Raw genomic sequence first — 23379 nt, forward strand, 5'->3', positions numbered from 1 at the left:
CAGGTCAGTTTTTGGTCAATGCAGTCAAATAATTTTGTTGTATAAGTCAGCATGAGGTATCAAATCTACTGAAATTTTGTTACGTATCAATATTTTGAATAAAAGGAGCACATGCTGACATCCAAAATTAATGCGAACAAAAATTTGTTGTTATTATATTGCAATATTACTGTCCATTGTATTATACATTGAATCCTGGCAAAAAAAATATATGGCTTATTTACTATGAGGGTATACATATGTACATGGTATATAGATTTACAAATTAAAGTGCACATATGGTCAGTTTTGGTCAATGCGGTCAAATCATTTTGTTGTACAAGTCAGCATGAGGTATCAAAACTACTGAAATTTTGTTACGTATCAACAGATCAATATTTTGAATAAAAGGAGGACATGCTGGCACCCTAAATTTATGCGAACAAAAATTTGTTGTTCATGTTGTTATTGTATTGCAATATAGCTGTCCGTTGTATTATACATTGAATCGTGACATACAAAAATATGGCTGATTTACTATGCTGGCATATAGATTTACAAATTAGTGTGCACATGTGGTCAGTTTTGGTCTTGGTCAATGCGGTCAAATTATTTCATTGTACAAGTCAGCATGAGGTATCAAAACTGTTGAAATTTTGTTACGTATCAATATTTTGAATATAAGGAGGACATGCTGGCACCCTAAATTTATGCGAAACAAAAATTTGTTGTTATCAGCTGGTTATTGTATTGCAATATTGCAATCCATTGTATTATACATTGAATCCTGACATAAAAAATATGGCTGAATTACTATGCGGGTATATATGGCATGTATGGTATATAGATTTACAAATTTAAGTGCACATATGGTCAGTTTTGGTGGAAGCGCTCAAAATATTTTTTTGTACAAGTCAGCATGAGGTATCAAAACACTGTAATTTTGATACGTATCAATATTTTGAATAAAAGGAGGACATTCTAGCACCCTAAATGTATGGGAACACAAATTTGTTGTTATTTTATTGCAATATTGCTGTCCATTGTATTGTACATTGAATCCTAACACAAGAAATATGGCTGATTTACTATACAGGTATATAACTTTACAAATTAAAGTGTACATATGGTCAGTTTTAGTTGATGCGGTCAAATAATTTTGTTGTACAAGTCAGCATGGTCAGCATGAGGTATCAAAACTACTGAAATTTTGTTATGTATCAATATTTTGAATTAAAGGAGGACATGCTGGCACCCTAAATTTATGCGAACACAAATTTGTTGTTATTGTATTGCAATATTGCTGTCCATTGTATTATACATTGAATCCTGACATAAAAAATATGGCTGATTTACTATGCGGGTATATAGATTTACAAATTAAAGTGCACACATGGTCAGTTTTGGTCAACACGGTCAAATAATTTTGTTGCACAAGTCAGCATGAGGTATCAAAACTACTGAAATTTTGTTACGTATCAATATTTTGAATAAAAGGAGGACATATGCTGGCACCCAAAATTTATGCAAACAAAAAATTGTTGTTATTGTATAGCAATATTGCTGTCCATTGTAATTTACATTGAATCCTGACATAACAAATTTGGCTGAATTACTATGCTGCCCCATAGAAAATTGGAATCCAGTGGTATACCACTGGACAACACTGGAATGACTTATTCCAGTGGTATTCCAGTGGAGTTACCATTGAAATTCCAGTGGAAAGATGCATTCCACTGGAATTTTGAAATAATTATACCAGTGGAAAAAAAAAATCAGTGGAATACCAGTGGGAAAAAAAATCAGTGGAATACCACTGGACCCCTGCGAGATGAAATTCATGAACTGATGATGAACCACCATGAACTGTTCATGAATGTTCATGAACAATGCATGACTGTTCATAATGAGTTCATTAAGTTTCTTCATGAATTTAGTTCATGAATAGTTCATAAAATGCAGTTCATGAATATTTTCTGAACTTTAATGAACTGTGAGTCAGTTCATAATGTTCATAAATTGTTCATAACACATGTTCATGAACATTTTATGAACTTTTAATGAATAAATGAATTCATTAAGTTCATAAATAAATTCATAAATTTGACTGTCATACAAGTTCTCATAAACATCTTTACATTGTATTATGACATCACAATTAAAGTGCTTTTAGCATGACCTCCAGGTTATTCATTTACAGATCTTGAGATCATTTTGAGACAAAATTCAGTTGAATAGCAAAAGTGTAAATACATGTACATGTTTGTTTATCAAAAAGCATTAAAAATATAAATATATAAAAAAGAAGATGTGGTATGATTGCCAATGAGACAACTATCCACAAAAGACCAAAATGACACAAACAACAACAACTATAGGTCACCGTACGGCCTTCAACAATGAGCATTGAGCCCATACCGCATAGTCAGCTGTAAAAGGCCCCGATAAGACAATGTAAAACAATTCAAACGAGAAAACTAACGGCCTTATTTATGTGAAAAAATGAACGAAAAACAAATAACACATAAACAAACAACAACCACTGATATACTCACTTTTGCTGTGCTGCGACTCCCCAAAAGTTTAAAGAATTGAAACCAACTTTGGGACGTACATGTACATCTATACAGAGGGACAAGGGTAAAACGTATTGCCCCCTCCGCTATGGCAGAGGCAAAATTAAAAAAAAATCATACAGATTTGATTAGTTCCCTTTCACAGCATGCAGGTAGAGTCTCATATTACTTCAATACATGTGATACAAATGTGTTTACAAATGTAGTGTAAGCTTAAGTAATTATAAGCAAAAGTATGTCCATAAAAAATATTTCCTTTTCATTGAACAACAGAAATTAGCTCAGCACCTTTTTCTTTTTTTTTTCATACTACACCAGAAGAGTGTTACATTTTGAGAGTCATACAAAATTTGGGACTAACTTTGAAGTTTTGTAACTTACTTTGAGATGGAGATGTTTCTCATGTTTCGTTTTTACAATCATGACAATGGTAAACTTAATTTCTTTCTTCTAAAGATGTAATTTCTGATTGTCTCTCCAAGTTCAAACATGTGCCTTTCTTAACCATCATACGGCACATAGAGGAACTTGGAAACAAAGCCCAGATTAATGACAATTCATTCTTTCCCAAACATTGCAGACCGGTGTCAATAATTATCATATTTAATGAATTACGTTTACCTATTGTAAAACGCTTCAATGACTTTGACAAAAGATTGCAATGCAGACAAATGATTACAAGTGACTGGGAATAGAAAAACGTCATAATTACGTCAGCAAAATGGTGGTTTTGACGCTTACAATACAAATGAAGATGAAGTAATATAGCTGTCAAAATAAAGCAGATTTGTTATCAGATAAGTAAATTATATATATTTTTGATTATTTTTTTTGCTGAATAACTATTTGTTGAAGCATTATAATAATTATTGATTAATTATAATAAATATAAAACACCAGAAAGTGAAAGTAACCTTTACATTTTACAGTGTTGGTTTAATGTTTTCCATTCAGGAATAACTGATAGATTTGTACAATATATTTTATTTCAAGGTAAACATAATTCATGCTTCAGCCATTCTTATGATTGTGTGTGGGCAAATTAAAAGGGGAAAGGGGGGGGTACATTATTTGAAATGTCATGAAAAGGCAAGTAGTATTCATGTTATTAATGTGATATTTTAATAAAAACAACAATTATTAAATTAAATTATTACATTGTATTATACCTGTTAGAAACTGTTTAATCTTGAGTGTTTATTTAAAACAAATATCAAGGACTTTTGATTCTTTGTGGAGTGATTTTTGATTTTGCAGGGGGAAACTTAGATGCATTTATTGATTAAAAGATCTGTTCAACTGGGAAGAATTTCAAGCAGAACAACTTCACCAAGATGTTATGTAGCATTTCTAGTTGGAAGTCCAGCAATTTCAATTACAGACAGGAAGAGAAGTTTACTTATGATAATAACACAAAAATGAATATTCAAGAAAATCCTTTTTAATAATTTCATGAACTTTAGATGAACAGTTCATGAACTACAAGTGGACAAACAATGTTCATGAATTAAATTACTGATGAACAGTTCATGAACACAGTAGTTCATGTGTTCATGAATGATTCATGGACTGGTATATTTCATGAACAAATTCATGAATCATTCATAAAAAATTCATGAACTATATACATGAACAGGACATGAACTACAAATGGACAAGCGTGTTCATGAACTATAAAATCATGAACAATTCATGAATAATAAAAGTTCAAGAACTATTTTTGTTCATGAACTTTAATGAACCAAAGAGTTCATGAACACTTTCTGTTCATGAATAGTTCATTATTCACTGGTTCATGAACATGCATGTCCATTTGTAGTTCATGTCTAGTTCATTAACTGTTCATGAATCTTTTATGAACAATTCATGAATTGTGTTCATGAATCATTCATGAATCATCCATGAACATTCATGAATTATTCATAATCATTTCGCAGGGGGCACTATCAAAAGGAAAAAAAAATATCTTATTTTAAATGTACATATAATTAAGTTATAATTGAACAAACAATATAATATATAACAAACAACATGCCCTTTTTAAATTTATATAATTTAAGTAAATCTATATGAATTATAAACATAAATACTGATACAATGCATAGATCCCAAATGACATATGTACATTTCTAATTACAAAATAAAAAAATACAAAATTAACGTGTAATAATTGAACAAACAATATATATAAGGCATAAAACCAGAGGCTCCCTGGAGCCTGGAGCCGCACACCTGGTAACCTGTTGGATACCCAACAGCAGCAACCGTCCATGTTTTTTGACAAATTGGAACAAAATGAGCAATCTTTTCCCCTAGGGTCCAATGTTAAACTATGTTCCCTGCTGGTGGCCATAATGGATCAGGTGTGGACATGTCGGATACAATTTTTAAAGAAAACCACCTAAGGACCATTGTCACCAAGTTTGGTTCCAACTGGTACAGTAGATTCAGAAGAGGAGATCGTTGAATACATTTTCCCAAAATGGCATCCATCTTGGATCATGTGTGGACATGACGGATACAATTTTGAAATGGGACCGCTCAAAGACTTTTGTGACCAAGTTTGGTTCCAATTGGCCAAGCGGTTTCAGAGGTGTAGAAAACAATAGGGGCATCCTCAGGGGTTTTCTTCAGAGCAAGGGATGACGGAGATCCCTCTCAATTAATGCCCCTTCAAAAATGGTGTATTCTTTAATACAATTTAAGAACAAGGCGGGCTTGTGATTATATCCCCATCTGAACAAATTTTCTGAAGAAAACGCTGATCCTATGTCTCATAACTTTTTAGTTTTTTATTTAAATTGGAATTTTCATGCAGTATAATTTTTATAGTGTGGATATTATAATTGCTTCATTATATTTGTACTTTCAGTAGAAATGAATTTTTTATAGTGAAGATTAAAGAATGATCATACCACAAAGATTTATGGTTGTTTTTGTTAAACTGTGAGTTAGCATGATGCATGATTTACTGAAACCCTAATTTCCAAAACAAGTACTTGACCGCAAATTATTAAATACAACAATTTTTTATTGGAATTCCACTGGAGAGAAATTGTCTGGCATTCCACTGATCTACTGGAATTCCACTGATTGACCAGTGATAATTCCAGTGGAATCTACTGGAATTCCACTGATTTACCAGTGATAATTCCAGTGGAATCTACTGAAATTCCACTGATTTACCAGTGAAGATTCCAGTAGATCAGTGGAATGCCAGAGAAAATACCACTGGAATTCCACTGGAACTTGTTGCATTCCACTGGAGTTACCACTGGTAAATCAGTGGAATTCCAGTAGATCAGTGGAATGCCAGACATTTTTTACCGCTGGATTCCACTGGAATTCCACTGGAATCCAGTGGTTAATCCACTGATTTTGCCAGTGGCTTTCCAGTGGAATTCCACTGGAATTTTGTCATCTTTTTCTATGGGGTGGTATATAGATTTACAAATTAAAGTGCACATATGATCAGTTTTAGTTGATGCAGTCAAATAATTTTGTTGTACAAGTCAGTATGAGGTATCAAAACTACTAAAATTTTGTTACGTATCAAAATTTTGAATAAAAGGAGGACATGCTGGGACGCTAAATTTATGCGAACAAAAATTTGAAAAAATATGGCTGATTTAATACTATGCGGGTATATAGGTTTATAAAAAAAAGTGCACACATGGTCAGTTTTGGTCAACACGGTCAAATAATTTTGTTGCACAAGTCAGCAAGAGGTATCAAAACTACTGAAATTTTGTTACGTATCAATATTTTGAATAAAAGTAGGACATATGCTGGCACCCTAAATTTATGCAAACAAAAAATTGTTGTTATTGTATAGCAATATTGCTGTCCATTGTAATATACATTGAATCCTGATATAACAAATATGTCTGATTTACTATGCTGGTATATAGATTTACAAATTAAAGTGCAAATATGGTCAGTTTTAGTTGATGCAGTCAAATAATTTTGTTGTACAAGTCAGTATGAGGTATCAAAACTACTGAAATTTTGTTACGTATCAATATTTTGAATAAAAGGAGGACATATGCTGACACCCTAAATTTATGCGAACAAAAATTTGAAAAAATATGGCTGATTTACTATGCGGGTATATAGATTTATAAAAAAAAGTGCACACATGGTCAGTTTTGGTCAACACGGTCAAATAATTTTGTTACACACGTCAGCAAGAGGTATCAAAACTACTGAAATTTTGTTACGTATCAATATTTTGAATAAAAGGAGGACATATGCTGGCACCCTAAATTTATGCGAACAAAAATTTGAAAAAATATGGCTGATTTACTATGCGGGTATATAGATTTATAAAAAAAAGTGCACACATGGTCAGTTTTGGTCAACACGGTCAAATAATTTTGTTGCACAAGTCAGCAAGAGGTATCAAAACTACTGAAATTTTGTTACGTATCAAAATTTTGAATAAGAGGAGGACATGAAGGCACCCTAAATTTATGCAAACAAAAATTTGAAAAAATTTGCTGATTTAGTATGCTGGAATATAGATTTATGAATAAAAGTGCTCACATGGTCAGTTTTAGTGAACACGGTCAAATACGTTTGTTGCACAAGTCAGCAAGAGGTATCAAAACTACTGAAAATTTGTTACGTATCAATATTTTGAATAAAAGGCGGACATATGCTGGCACCCTAAATTTATGCAAACAAAAAATTGTTGTTATTGTATAGCAATATTGTTGTCCATTGTAATATACATTGAATCCTGACATAACAAATATGGCTGATTTACTATGCTGGTATATAGATTTACAAATTAAAGTGCACATATGGTCAGTTTTAGTTGATGCAGTCAAATAATTTTGTTGTACAAGTCAGTATGAGGTATCAAAACTACTGAAATTTTGTTACGTATCAAAATTTTGAATAAAAGGAGGACATATGCTGGCACCCTAAATTTATGCGAACAAAAATTTGAGAAAATATGGCTGATTTACTATGCGGGTATATAGATTTATAATAAAAAGTGCACACATGGTCAGTTTTGGTCAACACGGTCAAATAATTTTGTTACACAAGTCAGCAAGAGGTATCAAAACTACTGAAATTTTGTTACGTATCAATATTTTGAATAAAAGGAGGACATATGCTGGCACCCTAAATTTATGCGAACAAAAATTTGAAAAAATATGGCTGATTTACTATGCGGGTATATAGATTTATAAAAAAAAGTGCACACATGGTCAGTTTTGGTCAACACGGTCAAATAATTTTGTTGCACAAATCAGCAAGAGGTATCAAAACTACTGAAATTTTGTTACGTATCAAAATTTTGAATAAAAGGAGGACATGAAGGCACCCTAAATTTATGCAAACAAAAATTTGAAAAAAATTTGCTGATTTAGTATGCTGGTATATAGATTTATGAATAAAAGTGTTCACATGGTCAGTTTTAGTGAACACGGTCAAATAAGTTTGTTGCACAAGTCAGCAAGAGGTATCAAAACTACTGAAAATTTGTTACGTATCAATATTTTGAATAAAAGGCGGACATATGCTGGCACCCTAAATTTATGCAAACAAAAAATTGTTGTTATTGTATAGCAATATTGTTGTCCATTGTAATATACATTGAATCCTGACATAACAAATATGGCTGATTTACTATGCTGGTATATAGATTTACAAATTAAAGTGCACATATGGTCAGTTTTAGTTGATGCAGTCAAATAATTTTGTTGTACAAGTCAGTATGAGGTATCAAAACTACTGAAATTTTGTTACGTATCAAAATTTTGAATAAAAGGAGGACATGCTGGTACGCTAAATTTATGCGAACAAAAATTTGAAAAAATATGGCTGATTTAATACTATGCGGGTATATAGATTTATAAAAAAAAGTGCACACATGGTCAGTTTTGGTCAACATGGTCAAATAATTTTGTTGCACCAGTCAGCAAGAGGTATCAAAACTACTGAAATTTTATTACGTATCAATATTTTGAATAAAAGGAGGACATATGCTGGCACCCTAAATTTATGCAAGCAAAAAATTGTTGTTATTGTATAGCAATATTGCTGTCCATTGTAATATACATTGAATCCTGATATAACAAATATGTCTGATTTACTATGCTGGTATATAGATTTACAAATGAAAGTGCACATATGGTCAGTTTTAGTTGATGCAGTCAAATAATTTTGTTGTACAAGTCAGTATGAGGTATCAAAACTACTGAAATTTTGTTACGTATCAATATTTTGAATAAAAGGAGGACATATGCTGGCACCCTAAATTTATGCGAACAAAAATTTGAAAAAATATGGCTGATTTACTATGCGGGTATATAGATTTATAAAAAAAAGTGCACACATGGTCAGTTTTGGTCAACACGGTCAAATAATTTTGTTACACAAGTCAGCAAGAGGTATCAAAACTACTGAAATTTTGTTACGTATCAATATTTTGAATAAAAGGAGGACATATGCTGGCACCCTAAATTTATGCGAACAAAAATTTGAAAAAATATGGCTGATTTACTATGCGGGTATATAGATTTATAAAAAAAAGTGCACACATGGTTAGTTTTGGTCAACACGGTCAAATAATTTTGTTGCACAAGTCAGCAAGAGGTATCAAAACTACTGAAATTTTGTTACGTATCAAAATTTTGAATAAAAGGAGGACATGAAGGCACCCTAAATTTATGCAAACAAAAATTTGAAAAAATTTGCTGATTTAGTATGCTGGTATATAGATTTATGAATAAAAGTGCTCACATGGTCAGTTTTAGTGAACACGGTCAAATAAGTTTGTTGCACAAGTCAGCAAGAGGTATCAAAACTACTGAAAATTTGTTACGTATCAATATTTTGAATAAAAGGCGGACATATGCTGGCACCCTAAATTTATGCAAACAAAAAATTGTTGTTATTGTATAGCAATATTGTTGTCCTTTGTAATATACATTGAATCCTGACATAACAAATATGGCTGATTTACTATGCTGGTATATAGATTTACAAATTAAAGTGCACATATGGTCAGTTTTAGTTGATGCAGTCAAATAATTTTGTTGTACAAGTCAGTATGAGGTATCAAAACTACTGAAATTTTGTTACGTATCAAAATTTTGAATAAAAGGAGGACATGCTGGTACGCTAAATTTATGCGAACAAAAATTTGAAAATTTATGGCTGATTTAATACTATGCGGGTATATAGATTTATAAAAAAAAGTGCACACATGGTCAGTTTTGGTCAACATGGTCAAATAATTTTGTTGCACCAGTCAGCAAGAGGTATCAAAACTACTGAAATTTTGTTACGTATCAATATTTTGAATAAAAGTAGGACATATGCTGGCACCCTAAATTTATGCAAAAAAAAAATTGTTGTTATTGTATAGCAATATTGCTGTCTATTGTAATATACATTGAATCCTGACATAACAAATATGGCTGATTTACTATGCTGGTATATAGATTTACAAATTAAAGTGCACATATGGTCAGTTTTAGTTCATGCAGTCAAATAAATTTGTTGTACAAGTCAGTATGAGGTATCAAAACTACTGAAATTTTTTTACGTATCAAAATTTTGAATAAAAGGAGGACATGCTGGTACCCTAAATTTATGCGAACAAAAATTAGAAAAAATATGGCTGATTTACTATGCAGGTATATAGATTTATAAATAAAAATGCACACATGGTCAGTTTTGGTCAACGCGGTCAAATAATTGTGTTGTACAAGTCAGCATGAGGTATCAAAACGTAACTAAATTTTTTTATGCATCAATATTTTGAATAAAAGGAGGACATGCTGGCACCCTAAATTTATGCGAACAAAAATTTGTAGTCATGTGTTAAAATGATGCTTTCCTCTAAAATACGTCCTTGCATAGATATACATATAAATAAAGTGCAAATATGGTTGAATTTGATCGGTATTGGAATATATATTCAGTGCCCGTTATCATTGTAACCTAGATTGTTTTTTAATTGATAGATTGGCAGATCACAGATAAATGTGTGTTTCAAGCAACGTTTTATGCGAACTTTATTTTCAAATATTTGTATTAAATCATATTTATATAACGGAAGTATTAGTTTTACTTTATTTTCGATGTTTATACTACGAAACAAAGATATTAAAAAATATCTAAAAAAAAACGATGTAGAGCGGTCCTGGTTACAAGTTAACTTAGTGTTGAGCAGACCAGTCAAAAGTTAACTTGGGAACAGGTCTGGTTTCGATAGGATTTGTCAAAGCAAAAGTTAACTTTGTGGCAGGACTGGTCTCGAAGTTAACTTATGTTAACTTTATGGCAGGACTGGTTTCGAAGTTAACTTATGTTAACTTTACGGCAGGACTGGTTCGAAGTTAACTTATATCAATGATATAAGTTAACTTCGAACCAGTCCTGCCGTATTCAATAGCGGACCTGTTTCGAAGTTAACTTTTTGGCAGACATAAAAACAGTCCTACGACCAAGTCCGCTTTTCAAGTTAACTAGATTTTGGTCCTAGGACTGGTCAGAGCAGTCCTAAATTTGGTCACAGGTAAACTTTGACCAGTCCAAATGACTGGTTATCAAGTTAACTTGCTGTACAGGTTAGGACTGCACCCATCTGTAACTTTTGTGGTATGGAAGAAGATTATCTTATAGAGATACCATCACTTGAATTAAAGTTATATTGTCTGGATATTAAATATCTTCGGACGAAGACACCATCGACATACCAGTATACGGATGCAAACATATTTCAGCCGTATGAAAAATACGGAGCGCTTTTCTAGTATTCAAAAGTCAATCATTTAAAAAGAAAACCAACAACACTTTAATTAAAAAATCCTGTGTCTTATTGTGTGCTTTCCAAACATTGAACAATTTTATAATGGAAAGACTATTTTCGGTCAAAAGTTATAATTCTTCGCGTTTCTCAAGTTTCATTTAGATCTAACAATACAATTATATAAAGGATGCGTTGGATCATAAGTTACGCAGCCACGTCCAATCGGAATGAAAACTTTATATCCATTGCCTCATGTAGGTGTATGTCACTACCTCTGTTTTTTTAAAGAATCCTTCAAATATCTCCTTAAATGGTATGAATGATTGATTTCTGTCCTATTCAACACAACCTCTTCATAAGGAGGTAGTTTATATTTGACAAATTTTGTGCTATCAATCCTTGAAGAATTGATACATTTTGTTTTTGTCCCGAATGTAGATGGTATATTGCCATTAAATATATATCAAACAAGAAGCAGTCCTATAACACGTTTCGTTGTGCATATATGTACAAGAGATTTCCGCATAAAAGCAAATATGACCTGCATGAAGTTTATTAGAAAATATTTATTCGCTTATAGTAGTATAAAAGAGGAACGATAGTTATCAAAGGTATCAGGATAATAATTTAGTACGCCAGACGCGCGTTTCGTCTACATAAGACTCATCAGTGATGCTCATGTCAAAATAGTTATAAAGCCAAACAAATACAAATTTGAAGAGCAATGAGGATCCAAAATTCCAAAAAGTGGTGCCAATTACGGCTAAGTTAATCTATACCTGGGATAAGAACATCCTTAGTTTTTCGAAAAATTCCAAATTTTTTAAACAGGAAATTTATAAAAATGACCACATTACTGATATTCATGTCAGCACCGAAATGTTGACTACAGGGCTGGGGACGAAACGTTCACCAGCAGTGGCATCGACCCAATGTTGTAAATAGTTATCAAAGGTACTAGGATTATTATTTAGAACGCCAGACGCGCGTTTCGTCTACATAAGACTCATCAGTGAAGCTCATATTAAAATAGTTTGAAGCCAAACCAGTACATAGTTGAAGAGCAATGATGATACAAAATTCCAAAGTTGTGCCAAATACGACTAAGGTAATCTATGCCTGGGATAAGAAAAACCTTAGTTTTTCGAAAAGCCAAAATAAAAATTGAGTCTCCGGCTAACTTTGGTCCAAACGGTCATCCTACTCCTGTAGATGTACATGTAATGAGCAATTTGGTAAAATAGATATGTCGTAATCATTTACAGTTGCAAAGGATAAGTTGCCACAAAAAAAGTGTTTGGGAAGATAACTCTCAAAAAGTAAATAGCTATGAAAGGTACCAGATTACAGGGCTGATGATACCCTCGGGGACGAAACGTTCACCAGCAGTGGCATCGACCTAATGGTGTAAATAGTTATCAAAGAAACCAGATTATTATTTAGGACGCCAGACGCGCGTTTCGTCTACATAATACTCATCAGTGACGCTCATATCAAAATGGTTATAAAGCCAAACAAGTACATGTTCAAAGTTGAAGAGCAATGATTATCCAAAATTTCAAAAAGTTGTGCCAAATATGGCTAAGGTCATCTATGCCTAGTCAACTCTTAAATGGAAAATAAACTGACAACGCCATGATCATATGTGTAACAGTTTCATATTGAGTATTCAAACACAAACTAATTTGAAAAAAAGTTTTGTAGGTATCAACAACATTAATAATGGCAATGTGAATTTTAAATTTTTTTAGAACATATTTTCCTTTATTACTAAATATCTGATTATGAATTATTAGGTCTTCCTACTTTTTCGAGGACAGACCTAATGCTTTTGGTCTCGATATTTTTTTCCAGGCTAATTTCTTCCTCACTGTTTGGTTGTTTCGCAAGATGTCGCTTTGATATTTGGTATATTATATCGAACAGTTTATACACTTTTATTTAACTCACACCGCTAAACAGATAATTATTTATGTAGAGTTATCTCCCCATCACTATGTTTCTTGTTATTTCTTATACTTCGCAACCGTAAATGAAACCGACAAAGGAGTAGGTCCGGTAAGGGCAGATTTTGGCCCCAAATTTGAGGCTCATCTGATTAAGTGTCTTCTTAGTCGATTTAATTAGTTAATGTGAAAGATTTGAACTAATTTCGTCATTTCAGATGCTCAAAATCAAGCTTAAGTATGAAACATCTATCAAATATGCCACAACATGTCACTTTTTAGATGTTTTTTGTCAAAAATGAAAGTGGCCGCATCCGTGTTCATTCTCAATCTTTATATATGTTATGTATTATCATCAAATACAACTTACATTTAAATAAAAAGGATGAACACAGATGCAGCCATTTCAATTTATGACGGAACTGTCTAAAAGGAGTATGTTCGATAAGGTCCTAAAATGGCCCCCTTTTTTAGCATAAATTTCAAATTCGGATTTATTGACCAATATCACGATAAATTATAGCTAATTAATAGACTAAATAGGATATAAGCCATTCTGTTAAAAATTTTACGTTTCTGCGTTTCATTATGACGTCACAAGTCGTACTCATATTGATTTTTCACGAAAAAATCAATGAAAATGGGTAAATTTCCACAGATTATTTGACAGGAAATATAGAGCGCATATGTCGACAACAAAGATCTTTTAAAATAATGTTTGTGAAGACATTTAACATGTCTCATTTGAATATTAAGCTTGTCGACGCCTGCGCTCTATGTTTTCTGGTCATTTATTTGGCTGAAATCCAGCTGATTTTGTCAAATTTCACCAAAATCCCTTATCTTTACCTTTTTGGGATGTAAAAATGAACGTGTTAGAATTAAACTTCGACAAAAACAGCTCTGTTTAACTTTCTCACATGTCTTTAAGGCAACTTAAAACAATTATTGTCTTGTAACCATGAACTTTATAATTGGGGCCAAATATGGCACTTACCGAACTTACTTGCTACAATTGTGAGGATTTTAGTAATTTAGCATCACTGAATGATGCTATTACCCGATAAATGTGCATTGTATTGTCAAAAACAGCACATATTTATGTAGCAGAAATATTCTACTTAACAATAAATAGCTCTGATTTCTTTGACGGATTTGGCTATACTTTTTGAACCTTTTGGATTATAGCTCTTCATCTTTTATATAAGCTTTGGATATCAAATATTTTGGCCACGAGCATCACTGAAGAGACATGTATTGTCGAAATGCGCATCTGGTGCAGGACAATTGGTACCGATAATGTTATTAAAGTTAATATTTGAACAATTTTGTAAAACTGCTATATGTTGGGGCCCGAAAGGGGTCTTACTGCACCTACTCTTTATTTTCTAAATTTCTCGTTAATTCTGAGAATGTTTTGATTAATTTTGACCGAAGAGGTATGGACATTTTGTTTAGGAATCTACTTATCTATTTATTTTTAGCAAATATATTCGAAAGCCATGTATTTTTGGAATCAGCATAAATGAGGCTATTATCTGACACCAAAACTGACATCGTAAACAATGTTCAGATATGTCTTCCTTGGGTGGAAAGACATTCAATTGATCTCTGAACTATTCATTTTTATTATTGTAAAACTATATGATTTTAAAATGTATTAATAAAACAAACAAAAAGGATTTCCTAGATATAAAGAATCCAACTTTTTTACAGAAATGTTCAACTAAGTTTAACTGCGTACACGGCTAGATTTAAATGTTTAACGTCTATCATTAACAGACTTTATTTGGATCACTCAGATACATATTTTAAGTGTAACAAGAAGCAAAATATATATTCATTATTATAGATACATCAAAACACAGATCACATATACCTCCTCCTTCGGTATAGATCGCAAGGTGATCTTAGATATAAATTACCATATAAAAGGTGTTAGTTGTTAGAATGTGTATAAGTGTTTCACTTACTGGATCTTTTTCGGGTTCGTCTCCTGTACAAACGACCATTATTGGAGGATTGAGACCTTCGTCTTGTGTGTCTTGTGTGTTTTGGCCGGCTTGTTGATTTTGGGACGCATAACAATGAATATTATCAATCCAAAAGCTCATTTTTTCTGAAAAACATGAAATAAAAACCATAATGTGCATAAAGACAAACACATATTTAACCAGTCAAATAAGAACATTATTAGAAGATCATAAAGATAAAGACTAAATGATTTATTCAAGGTCATAGTAATGTCCACTCTCAAAGTTATATATACACACTGGTTAGATTTTTAAATCATATCCCGAGTGACAAAATTAGATTTTCATCAGTTTTATATAGTCTTTCTTGAAAAAATAAACCAGCAAATAGAAACACACAATATATGTGTAGGTTAAATTATGAGCACTTTAGTGTTCATTTGGCGCGTTGTTTCTCTTTTACTAATATTTGTAATATCGCACGTACATACAAGTAGTGTAGACTATCAGGTTCTTAAGTTTTGATTTTTTTTTTATTCAAAAGGCTTCTGAATTGTTTGGTAAATTTATGTGCCAAGTACAATAGAAAGATTATCTTTTTCTTATATCTATTTTTTTAAAGATTGGTTGTATAAATAGACTATTTGAAAACGATGAAAGGGGTTTTTGAAATAATGACCAATAAAGGCCAGAGACTCCTGACCTGGAACTGGAGCAAACATGCGTTGGGGTTAAACATATTTTGTGAAATCTTAACCATTCCATATACCTCTAGCTATTGTATCTAATATGGATTATACAAACACACAGCAATACGCAGAGTTAAACTCAATCCCTGATAACAGTTTTCAATAAAACTGCTTGCCGACCTCAATTAAACGGATCCAAAGATTATTTCATATTCATATGAAAAACAAGCAACAACCCCACCTTTACGAGTTTAGTATCGCCATTATAAAATATATTGCTTAAACAATAAGCCGTATTATGCCAATAACTGGTTTTATATTTATTGTGTTTATTTCCGAGGCAAAGACTCTACAGGTGAATCAATATCAATACCACCATATGCCATTTCTAATGACCTGACAACGTTAACATCGTAACTATAATCCTGCTAAATAGTACTGTTTAAACGTTTAGTTAGCTTTTGAGGTGAATGCCAACATTATGTGCTTTGTTTAGAATATCACCATGAACGATTGGATGTGAAATATATGAACGTGTAATATGTCTGTTAGTTGTTTTGTTTTAAAAGTTGTCCAAGATGATACAATAAAAATGAATTGACTATTTTGTGATATCGGAAACCCTGGTGTAAATTTTCAGTAATACAAAGATTTCTTTCTTTCCTTAAGGAATACAGTTAAACTGTATATAAAATCAGTTCTGCAGGAAGAATTTCTTTAGTGTATATACTTAACACGACATCATATTATTGAGAGGCATTGTATCATCCATAAATGTATTTTGAATTGTATAATTTATTCTATTGTAATAAAAAAAACGAACTTAATATTTATTTTCGGGAAAAGTTTCTGTAAACAAAATAAATATGTGCAAATTTGTACCCCTCATAAAGCATATAAAAGAGATAATCATTAAATTGAGAATGTACCCATCATTTGAGGGTTTATTTCACAAGCTGGTAAAAATGAACAAGACTTCTAATAGCTAATCGTCACGGTAGGAGGATATAACCATTCTGTGTGCCAAAAAATACAGTACTAATGGAAGAAACAGGACAGTAACTTTGATCGCTAAGCCATGCATATGTAGAAGGAGGGATTCTCTAAATTTGTCAAATAAAAGGTTTGCAGTGATAGCGGAAGAACTGTTCAATTTTGTTTAATGTGAATACAATTATAATCCTTTCTTTTTGTTACCAACACCAAAAAACCCAGGCTGGAAATGTATAAACAAAAACAAAAACACCCAGTTGCAAGTGATTTTTTCAAAACATCCACCTTATACCTTAGATCAAAAATAAATACAGTGACTCCTGTGTTTTGTGAATTACATCTGATCAATAGTTTCGTATTTTCTACATTTCCATAATTGCTAATACTATAAAATGTTCAAAACCTAAACGCAATACATTTGTGGATTACAAAAGATACAAAGTCTACCAAAATCATCACCTAAATATCCATTACCTTACAATATTTAATGTTTGTTTAAATCCATTAGTTTCAACATGTTGCTAAACACCATTGACAGTTATTTTTTAATACTTTCAATTCATTTGTATTTATACAATAGTTGCTGGTATTTTCTTTCTGGTTAGTAGTGCTCATATCTTATATATACTTGAAGACAATGTAATACTCTGTTCAAAAATGTTTTAATATACGAGAGTAGAGAAACATGATCTATGTTACTATTTGCATTGACCTCTTTTGGTTTTCGATAGAAAGTTGGGTAATTCGCAAACATACCACATGTATTTAAAAAAAAACGACGATTTCGAAAGTTAGAGAAAGAAAAACCTAGAAAATTACCAAAACAGAGTTACCAACCTGTTTCAGAATATGTTTCTGAAAGTAAATTTTCTTTTTTTAAACTTAACACTACTAAGTAAATAGCATTTTTCGTCAAAAATGTTTGATGTGTAGAATAATATTCTCTATGACCGGCAAAATCCATTATTATACAATCTGCATACTGGTGCCTGGAAACAGTGGCTTTTCCTGCGTTATCTAATACTGCTTCTATAGAATCTGGTTCTTTAATGTTTCCTTTGGTGATCTTTTTTTCGTCAATTATTGTACGCATATCCGACTGATCTTTATTTCTAATATCTTTCATACGTCCGTCTGTCTTGTTGAGCATGTTATAATCCTTCTTTTCGTATTCGCTTGATGTATCCATGGTATCGTGACGGTCATTGTCAAATTTGTTTCCTCCGTCTTGAACTACAAAGGAGGAAGAACTTTACATTTTGTACAACGATACTCGTTAATTTTTACTACAGTGATCTCATTGAGATGTTATAAATCTACAATTATTAAAGTATTATCTTTCGAAATATGAAGTTCGTTATGATCAATAAAAGTGTATTTCACTATGTAGATAAGAAAAAACAAAAACACTATTTTAATGATCAGTGTTTTATCCCCGCGGGTATCATCAGATTAGTAGTCAGCCCTTCGGTGTTAATTATATGGTTACTTTTATAAATAAACTGTTTGCAAAAGTATGAATTATTTGAAATACTAAAAGTATTTTTATCCCAAGCACAGATAATCTTAGTCTTTTTTGGTAGAAATTTTGTGCAATTTATGTCCTCAATGCTCTTTAAGGTAAAGTTACAGTAAATGGGCTATGTCACAGATTTTGATAATAATTTGCATACAATTTTGGCTCTTTGATCTCAAACTAAAAATCGAAAAATCTGAAAATCTACCGATTGAATTCTTTCACAATAGATGGACATTCATATATTGGTGATTTTGAATCTGTTCAAAGTTTTGATTTTTCTACCCTATATACCACTTTGCCTCATATTCTTATTAAGAAAAAATTCACATCCCTAATTAACTGGGCATTTAAAAAGTCGGAATGCGAGTACATATGTTCAAACTCTTTTAGATCATTTTTTAGTAGCAATAAACAAAAGAACTATGTCAATTGGACATGCTTTGATACTATTTATGCACTTGAATTTTTACTTGATAACATTTTTGTTCGCTTTGGAGATTCCGTATATCGTCAAGTTATTGGAATTCCAATGGGGACTAACTGTGCACCACTTATTGCGGACCTGTTTTTGTATTGTTATGAGTTACAATTTATGACTAAAATTAGCAAAGACCCATCAAAACAACATTTGATACAAAAATTTAACAATACTTTTAGATATTTGGATGATATATTGGCTCTAAATAATGACGACTTCAGTATGTATACTAAAGAAATTTATCCTGTAGAACTTACTTTAAATAAAGCTAATGATAACAATGACCACTGCCCTTTCCTCGATCTTGATATCTATATCATAAACGGGAAGCTTAATACAAAAATTTATGATAAGAGAGATGATTTTTCATTTCCTATTGTTAATTATCCATTTTTAGATGGTGACGTTCCCTTGTCACCATCTTATGGTGTTTATATATCTCAACTTGTACGATTCGCTCGTGTATGTAACAATGTATTAGATTTTAGCGAGAGAAATTTATGTATTACTGAAAAATTATTACACCAGGGTTTTCGATATCACAAACTGGTCAAAACATTTACTAAATTTTATCACCGGTATAAGGAAATAATTCGTAAATATAACTCAACATGCAGACATCTTATACGTTCAGGTATTTCACATCCAAAATTTTATGGAAATATTCTTTATAAAGCACAAAAATGTCAGTATTCTCCTCAGAAACTAACAAAACCTTTAAATAGACTTATTAAAAGGGGATATAGTTACGATACTGTTGTCAGGTCATTAAAGATTGCATATTTTGGATTTAACATTGATTCACTGATAGGGTCTTTGCATCGGAACTAAACACATTTATTTCTAAAAAAACAGTTGTTGGCATGACACGGGTTATGTTCTTCTCATATATTTTATGATAGTATGATACTAAACCCCTAACGGGAGGGATTGTACCTGATATTCATATGATGAAGACATAATCTTTCAATCAGTTTAATTGAGGTCTGGAGCTGGCATGTCAGTTAACTGCTAGTAGTCTGTTGTTATTTATGTATTATTGTCATTTTATTTATTTTCTTTTGTTACATCTTTTGACATCAGACTCGGACTTCTCTTGAACTGAATTTTAATGTGCGTATTGTTATTCTTTTACTTTTCTACATTGGCTAGAGGTATAGGGGGAGGGTTGAGATCTCATAAACATGTTTAACCCCGCCGCAATTTTGCGCCTGTCCCAAGTCAGGAGCCTCTGGCCTTTGTTAGTCTTGTATGATTTTAAATTTTAGTTTCTTGTGTATAATTCGGAGTTTAGTATGACGTCCATTATCACTGTACTATTATGCATATTTTAGGGGCCAGCTGAAGGACACCTACGGGTGCGGGAATTCTCGCTACATTGAAGACCCATTGGTTGCCTTCGGCTGTTGTTTGCTCTATGGTCGGGTGGTTGTCGCTTTGACATATTCACCATTTCCTTTCTCAATTTTATTCGTAAAGAATACTCATTAAATTAGCGAAAACAAATCTTAAATTTGTCTTAAAATCATCAAATCTTTAATTGTACTCCATTGATTTTTCTTCAAAAACTATATAAAAAATAGATGTGGTATGATTGCCAATTCAAAACGAAAAGTTCCGAATCAAATGGCAAAATCAGATAATAAAAATAATAAAACGATTGGACGACAACTGTCAGACTTGGTAAAGGCATTTTCAAATGTAGAGAATGGTGGATTTAACCTGATTTTTAAGCACTTAACCTTTCTCTTGTATGACAGTCGCATCAAATTTCCATTATACTTACAACGAAAATCATCACTGTATCACAATCTCAAAACAAACAAATATTTAACAAAAAAGCACAAAAAGCATCTATCATATTTAAAAAAACACATGCATTACTGTGTCTGTTTGACGTCATAAAAAGTAAACGTCACATAGGAAGAAATAAAGATTAATTTTCCCGCTAATTATAAAAAAAAAATAATATAATTTCACATAGGGTGTACATGGTTAAAAAGGCAATCGTAAGTTACAACTTATTTCAGAAACAGATTGAGATGGAAAATTATCCAGAAGTTTTTTTAAATTTTTAAGAATCCACTTATGGTTAAAATACCTACGCGAGTAAAATTAATTTATTATATTAATAGAACAATAATACATTGGCGGGATTTTCAAAAGTACAGAGTCACGTCATATGAACCAAAGAAACGCAAAAGGTCGCACATAGAAAACACCTCAGCAAAAAAGAAAGATACAAACACATTGATGGGATGTATAAGTACCGAGCCACGTCAAATAGATATCACAGAAAACAGACCAAACAGTAAAAGTAAAATTAATAATAAAACAAAGACAAATGCAAGAACAATATAACACGTTGTTAAGATGATAAACAACGTCAATACGCAGAATCTATACATCAAGACCATAATTTATTATTTGTGAAGTTGATACGGAATATTTATCAATAAGGTCTTGGAACCTTCCGATTTTAGTAAAAGGACGAGACGTTCTTTGACAAACATCTGGTTCATCAATTTTCTGGAAAGACACTGGTGACTTTTTATAAAGTCTGTGAAGTTGGTATATTGCTACTAAGGTGGGAGAAATTGATAATTTCAAAATAAAAATCGTCTCATTTGTCATTGATTCTTGTACTGAGATGACTGTGTATGACAAATTCGAGGTATAAGTCTAAATATGAGGCGGAGGAAGCCGTCTGTTGTTTCTTTAATTTTTAGTTCTGAGGGATACATATTAATAAAACCCAATCAGAAAAGTTGGGATTGTTAACGGAAAGAACATCATCAATATCTCTGAAAGTGAAATTAAATAATCTGGCTTCCTTGATCTTCTTGTTTTTGACAAGAGTCTGCACGAACTCCAATTCATATGAAAATAAGAAGAGGTCGGCAAGGAGAGACGCGCATTTTGTTCCCATATGAATGTCGACAATTTGTTGAAAAAGTCTAACTACAAATTCAACAGATATATGTTTTCGATAAGAAACTCAATAACACTGATAATTTTTTCCTCTGTGTATATAGTTATCAAAGATACCAGGATTATAACATGTTTTACCCTATTGTTCACCTTTAACAAAATATACTACATGATATGCCAAAGGAATAAAGGAGCATGGTTCAGTAAAACCCCTTTTTGGCCCAAAAATATAGCAGTTTTAAAAAATTGTGAAAATGTAATCTTTGAGCTATTTATTGCAAAGTGGAATGCTTCTTCTGCATGAATATAGGCTGTTTCAATGCACGTATATCGGGTACTAGCATCATTAAGTCATGCTTAATCACTAAAATCGTCACAGTTTTAGCATTTTAATTAAATTTTAGATGGTTACCATCTTAAATGAAAGTGGCCGCTTTCGTGTTCATTCATAATATTCAAATGTTAGTTGTATTTGATGATAATACATAACATATATAAAAGTTGAGGATGAACACGGATGCGGCCATTTTTTCCGAGCTTTTTAAATAATTTAAATGTAACTGTTGAAGGGGAGAAATGTCGTAATACAGGAGTTATAGTGGTGGAATCTGTTTCTCTTACGATTTTAATCTTCCTTTTCAAAGATATGAAGAAAGTTTTACTTTTAATGTGACGTCATCAGACATGGTCGCCTTTTTTCATGACGTCACAATAGGAAAATCCAGAAGAAGCCAAGAAAATTGAACGTCACAGTTAAATTGCAGCCAATCATTTGCCAAGAACAAATTTTTCACTGGTGAGAAGAACTATTTTTCTCACAAGGGGCAAGAAATGTGAAAAAACGTATAAATTAGAGAAATATATACTGAGCCACAAAAGTTAAGCAACAAAAATGTGAATTTTTATATATTACAAAATCATAACAACATATAATTTTGATACTAACAAAATGAAGTTATGACATGTCAGAAGTAACATGAATGTTCATCACTCACATTCATTAGGATTTTCTTTGTATGGAGCGCGAGCAGGTCAAAATGCGGAAATGAGTATAGTGTTATTCAAAATCAATTTCTCAGCCATGCCCTGAGTCCACCAATGAAGGATTGGCAGTCACACTAGCAGCTGCCCTTAGTCATGCACTACTTTTGTGACCGGAAAAAAACTTGTCACGTGTTGACGTAAAGCGAAGGTAGCGCTCCTCCCCTGACGATAGTTTTTTTTTGGTCTACGAGATATCGACCTATCGTGTGCAGTTGCAATTTGTCGATATCTGTTTGTTAGTCTCTAAACTGTTACCTTATGCACATTAAATCGGGCCAAGATGTCAGCAACGCTCATTTCAGCATCAACCATTCCAAGAGCTTTCTGACGGTCATTTTCGGGGCGACGCCCCACGCAATTTTTTCCAAAGGTTTATGTGTTTTTCTTACCAATGGTGTGTTTCTGAACGTTAGTGAAAAAAGATTTTTAATATCGTTTTTAAAGTACAGGTACAGAAGTTAAAACATTAATTACACGT

At 32.1% G+C, this 23379-nt stretch overlaps 1 protein-coding gene across 1 annotated transcript in view; it reads right to left on the reverse strand.

Annotated features, from left to right (window-relative positions):
- Window positions 1–23379, reverse strand: part of LOC139503270 (uncharacterized) — a 101804-nt gene that overhangs the window by 39554 nt on the left and 38871 nt on the right. Inside the window, exons 12-13 of the mRNA XM_071293030.1 lie at window positions 17767–18162; window positions 15248–15393 (exon numbers count right to left, since the gene is read on the reverse strand). Coding sequence (XP_071149131.1) covers window positions 15248–15393; window positions 17767–18162 — 542 coding nt within the window. The remainder of the gene's footprint in view (window positions 1–15247; window positions 15394–17766; window positions 18163–23379) is intronic.

The sequence above is a fragment of the Mytilus edulis genome, chromosome 14 (assembly GCF_963676685.1).
Source record: "Mytilus edulis chromosome 14, xbMytEdul2.2, whole genome shotgun sequence".
Lineage (NCBI taxonomy): Eukaryota > Metazoa > Mollusca > Bivalvia > Mytilida > Mytilidae > Mytilus > Mytilus edulis.